This window comes from Otolemur garnettii, unplaced genomic scaffold (assembly GCF_000181295.1).
Source record: "Otolemur garnettii isolate 467f Iridium unplaced genomic scaffold, OtoGar3 scaffold00006, whole genome shotgun sequence".
NCBI lineage: Eukaryota > Metazoa > Chordata > Mammalia > Primates > Galagidae > Otolemur > Otolemur garnettii.
In genome coordinates, this window is record NW_003852401.1 from 18,715,172 (window position 1) to 18,721,171 (window position 6,000).

The 6,000-nt window shown below is 36.4% G+C and overlaps 1 protein-coding gene across 15 annotated transcripts in view; it reads left to right on the top strand.

The window, feature by feature from the left end:
- PTPRD (protein tyrosine phosphatase, receptor type D) overlaps positions 1-6,000 on the top strand; it is a 2,156,277-nt gene that overhangs the window by 2,145,937 nt on the left and 4,340 nt on the right. For all 15 annotated transcript variants that reach the window (XM_023508432.1, XM_023508444.1, XM_012813956.2 and 12 more), the window contains 2 exons: positions 298-452; positions 5,652-5,787. In XM_023508432.1, the coding sequence (XP_023364200.1) occupies positions 298-452; positions 5,652-5,787 (291 nt within the window). The remainder of the gene's footprint in view (positions 1-297; positions 453-5,651; positions 5,788-6,000) is intronic.

The following is a 6,000-nucleotide window of genomic DNA, read 5'->3' on the forward strand; positions in this document are numbered from 1 at the left end:
ATAAACCCAAACTTTGGGATTCAGACGCATTTGCTAATATGAGACCTATATGGCTGTTTACTGTCTGAGAACCTAGGTTTTTGTTTAAGAGCAAATAAATTTGTGATTTAAATATACGTGAATATAGATGCTAATAGCAGATAAGACATACACCAGAGTTTCTACTTAAACATGTTTATTTCTCTGTACTTTTATTTTTTAAAAAAAAAGAATGATCATTGGTCTTGTGGTCTTGGTACTTACTGAATCTTCCTGGCACCCTTTTCTGTGGCTGGGTATGTGGCTTTCCCTCTAAAGGACGGCCAGTCCCGAACAGTGAGGCAATTCCAGTTCACCGATTGGCCAGAGCAAGGAGTGCCAAAGTCTGGAGAAGGATTTATCGACTTCATCGGCCAAGTCCATAAAACGAAAGAACAGTTTGGCCAAGATGGACCCATTTCGGTCCATTGCAGGTAAGTAAAGAAGCAAGAACGCTCCGTTTCCATTTGTGATTTAAGGCAATGATAACCCTGAAAATAAATGTTGTTTATTCACTGTCTATACAAGCTTGTTATAGTGAATCTACAGAATTGAAATTTTATTCTCAGAAATGTCTTGTGAAATTTAAAGCAGGATTCATTTCCCTTCCATTTCATAACATGAAAAGAATCAGAGGAAAATTTTTATCCCCAAAATTTACTTTGTGTGAAAAAAAAAAAAAAAACCTGTAGTTTTCCTTGCCAGTTTTACCTTAATAGGAACTGTCGGTACATCCCATAGTTATAATCCATTCTATCAATCACTCCTTCCTTGCTCTGCTCTCATTGTGCTGCACCAGTAGCTATCTTTCTGGATCTTTCTTTTGTATTTGTCTTCTTGGGGGAACCATAAATAGCTATTAGCACTTAATAACAGTACTAATTTTTGCCAGTCAGTAAGTGATTAGAATGGTACCTCAGTGAAAAGTGCAATTTGCCTGAAAATTGTTGCCCTATCAGAAATTGAAGGACCTTCAATTTAATTATTTTCAGTAGTTTCTGGAGCATTTTATAATTCAAGTCATTGAAGTTAATAGAAATAGCAAGTAAATGGTTTAAACAGTCACCATAAATTTAGTACTTCTGGAAGTTGCTATGCAAAAACTTTCTAGCAACAAAAAGAATTCACTTAATTTTATTTAAATTAAGGTATTTTAGGATTCTAGCAACAGAAGTCTAAGTTTCTAATCTCTTTATGATGAAAATCTTAAGAGAAGTTTTTTTAAAAAATGTATTTTGCTTCAGTGCTTCAAAAATAGCCATTGTAGTTCTTAATGAAATAGGAGGCAGGATCTCTGGACCTCAGTTTTCTCAGATATCTACAATTCTTGGCTCGGCGCCTGTGGCTCAAGCGGCTAAGGCACCAGCCACATACACCTGAGCTGGCGGGTTCAAATCCAGCCCGGGCCACCAAACAACAATGATGGCTGCAACCAAAAAATAGCTGGGCGTTGTGGTGGGCGCCTGTGGTCCCAGCTACTTGGGAGGCGGAGGCTGAAGACTCGCTTGAGCCCAGGAGTTGGAGGTTGCTGTGAGCTGTGATGCCATCGAACTCCTCCCAGGGCAACAGCTCGAGGCTCTGGCTCAAAAAAAAAAAAAAGAAAAGAAAAGAAAAAATTCTTTCTAGCATTGTTTGTTTCTCAGACATGGTATATTGTAGGAGAAACAGACCTTAATTACATGTTTGCTTTGTATTGAGTTATAAAATCCTTTGTAGTATCCAACTGAAGAGCATGTAGAAAATGGCATACGAGTCAAATCCAGGAATCCAGGAATATTGCAGACCACCACAATAAAATTAACATCACAACAGAGAGTGCTACAGTCTTTGTTTCCCAATTCATATAAAATTTTTGTTTATACTGGAGTCTTTTAAGTTGGCAATGGCGATATGTTTAAAAGAACAATGTATATACCTCAATTCAAAAATACTTCATTGCTAAAAAAAAAGCTAACAATCTCCTGATCTTTTAGGAAACTGCAATCTTCTGGTTGATGGAGGGTCTTCCCTTGAGGTTGATGGCCACTAACTATTAAGACAGCAGTTGCTAAAGGTTGAGGTGGCTGTGACAGTTTCTTAAACTAAGACAACAGTGAAGTTTGCTACATCATTTGACTCTTTCCTTTCACAAGAGATTTCTCTGTGGCGTGCAATGTTGTTCAACACCATTTTACCCACAGTAGAATGTCTTTCACAATTGGAGTCAGTCCTCACAAACTCCGCTGCTGCTTAATTAACTACGTTTATGTACTATTCTAAATCCTTTGTTGTTATTTCCACAATGTTCACAGCATCTTCAGGAGCAGGAATAGATTTCATGTCATGAAACCGTATTTTTTGCCTACACAAAAAGCAACTCCTCTTCTATTCATGTTCTATCAGGAAAGTGAAGCAAGTCAGTAACATTTTCAAGCTCCACTTCTAATTCTCGTACTCTCACAATTTCCACCACATCTGCAGTTATTCCTCCACTGAAGTCTTAAATCCCTTAAAATAATCCATGGAGGTTGGAACCAACTTCTTCAAAACTCCTACAACTGACACCCCCCCCCCCCAAATCAGGAATGTTCTCAATGGCATCTAGAATAGTGAATCCTTTCCAGAAAGTTTTCAATTTACTTTGCTCAGATCCATCAGAGAAATCACTGTCTATGGTAACTATCACCTTATGAAATGTATTTCTTAAATATAACAGTAAGACTTAAAGGTCCAAATCACTTCCTGTTTCATGGGCTATAAAATTGATGTTTGTCAGCAGGCATGAAAACAACACTGATGCTTTTACATATTTCTATCAGAGCTCCTAGGTGACTGGGTACACTTTTTCTGAGTAGTTCTCCACAGTAGACTTAAAATATTCAGTAAGCCATGCTGTAAACAGATGTGCTATCCCCTAGGCTTTGTTGCCCATTTACAGAGTACAAGTAGGGGAGATTTATATATTTCTTAAGGACCTAAGGATGTTCAGAATGGTAAATTTGCTCTGCCTTCAATTTAAAATCAACAGCTCACTAACAAGACAGTCAGCCTGTCCTACAAATCTTTGAAGCCAAACATTGAATTTTCCTCTCTAGCTATGAAAGTCCTAGATAGCAGCTTTTTCCAAGATAAGGCTATTTCATCTACATTGAAAATTGTTTGGTGTAGACACCTTCATCAGTTATCTAGGCTAGATGTTCTGGATAACTTGGTAGAAGTTCTCTGCTTCACTTTGTACTTTCGTTATGGAGATGACTCCTTTAAACTGTATGAACCAAGCTCTGATAGCTTCAGACTTTTCTTCTTTAACTTTCTCATCACTCTCTACCTCCAGTAGAAGTGAAAAGAGTTAGGGCCTTGCTCTACCGTAGGCCTTAACTCGAGAGAAAGTTATGGTTGGTTTGATTTTCTATCCCGACCACTAAAACTGTCCTCATATCAGCAATAAGCCTGTTTTACTTTATCTTCCATGTGTTCGCTGGACTAACACTTTTAATTTTCTTCAAGAACTTTCCTTTTGCATTCATAATGTTGCTAACTCTTCAGTACGAGAAGCCTTGCTTTCCATCTATCTTGACTTTCAGAATGCCTTCATTGACTAAGTTTGCCATTTTATATTGGCATGGTCAAAACAATTACAACAGTAATATCATCGATCATTGACCATAGACCGGAAGAGATACAATAGTAATGAAAAAAATTGAAATATTGTGAGAATTATCAGAATGTGGCAGACAGACACACAGAGTGAGCACATGATGCTAGAAAATTGGTACCGATAGACTTGCTTAAGGTAGTGTTGTCACAAATCTTTAATTTGTAAAAGAAAAAAAATGCTAAATCTGTGAAGCATAATAAAGCAAAGCACAATAAAATGAGGTATGGCTATATTCATACAAAGTGGATGGTATATGCTGGGCTTGAATTACCTGAATATTTCTTTTAAATTTACACACAATGTGCCTAAAGGGTAATTTAAATTAATATAATATAAAATATAAAGAATATTAGTTTAATACAGATTCTTAGCATTAAGCATTTTCATAGGTATAGAAGTGTGTTCGTGCGTGTGTGTATGACTTACTTTTCACTGTTTTTATCATCACAAAATGATTTAAACACCCCTTTAATTGAAATGCTGTGGGATATTATTATCACATGTGTATTTTCCAAACTTCCAAATATTTTCTCTGGGAATGTTCTGAAAATACCATTTATTTCTAACGTATTTAACTGATAAAGTTAATAAATTTGGAGGTTATAAAGCTCATGTCTGTTTCTGGAAAATATTTAGTAGAAATCCAGAAACACAATATTTTTGTTACATTTAAGCAATCAAATTAAGGTTTGATAGGTTCAACAAACAGATCATAAATCATAGTTTCTCGTGACTAAGAGAGATATTCAACGTTGAATGGGACCTTCAAGGTCGTCTGTTCCATCTTAACAAAAGCCTTGACTGCTGCTGGACATCACAGTCATTTTTTAAAAGACTGCCCATGGCTTTTAGACCCTCACTTAGCATTTCTTTTAAGACTCTTTTGAAATCCCCATTCATGGAGGGCCACATTACTTATGCCTGTCAGCTACATCTCCAAATAAATGAATCCATCCATTTTCTATAGTCCGTGCCCAAGTGTTACACATGCCATTTAATTAGGATCCCAAAATGTAGGGATTTTTTCAGATTATTTACTGTTTTCCTCATTACCTCAACCTCCAGATGCTTTCCTAGTTTATAATAGCACAAGAGCTGTGAATTAATTTTCTCGCTTGCTGCTGTGAAGATTCTGGAATTATCTTAAAAGAGTTAACAGAGAGAATCTCAAAACCTGGCTAATATAGTGAACAGAATCCTGGATTTTGAGTTGTTGATTATCTAAAAGTAGTAAATGAGTTCATAAATCAGTGGCTCTTAAACATTTTTGTTTTTAGATTAGAGACCCCTTTGAGAATCAGTTGAAAATTGTAAATTTTTAGGAAGTAGGAAAAAGTATGGCATGTATACAGTCTGTACATATACTTATAGGATAATCATAAATCCTCCTGAAGACTATGTGAAAATGCCCTATCAAAAAATCTGGTCATAGAATCTCGGATCAAAACCAATAGCAATAATTGAACCATTTTCATAGCTCATTATATACTTGTATGTCTAGGTGATGAGACATCCTGCATGGGTTTTAAGTGACTACAAAAAGTGAATAGTGTGCTAGAGAAGTTGAAGATGCTGAATTAATTTCTGAATTAATTTCTGAACCTTATTCTGAATTATTTTGTATTTTAAAAATATTAAGCAGGCAGTATCTAAATCAAGACCTCCATCATAGTACAAACCTATGTTTTATTTGTGCTTTCTTTTTTTCATTTATTGAATAATATTTATGTTTTCTTGGTCTTTCTAAAATGGTGTTATAGCCCTAGTTGAAAATATTTTATAGAGTTCAATCCTGATCACTCCACGTTCATTCTCGCATGCTAGCCAACTCACTTTCCCAAGAGTGATCATAATGAACTCAGTGCCACATTTCTCTCAACGTGGTTGTAGAGAAACGTGGAAGACAGAAGCTGGTGGAGCTATGTCCACCTGCAAGCAAATGTGGCCAAGGCCATGAGCATGTCATGCAATAATGTTGCCTTTGTTGTTGTGGCAGTGCGGGCGTTGGGAGAACTGGAGTCTTCATAACACTAAGCATTGTTTTGGAAAGAATGAGATATGAAGGAGTTGTAGATATCTTCCAGACCGTCAAAATGTTAAGAACACAACGGCCAGCCATGGTACAGACGGAGGTAAGAAAAATCTGTAGGAGTTTTTCATATCTCAGAACCTTAGATTTTACTTGTCTAAACCTTGTAGAATCTAAGGACTTCTAACTCCAAAGACAAAATACTGTAGGAAAAGCATCAAAAGGTTTAATGGTTTTGTTTTTTGTCTTTTGAGACAGAATCTCACTAGGTTACCCTCAGTAGAGTGCCGTGGCATCACAGCTCACAGCAACCTCA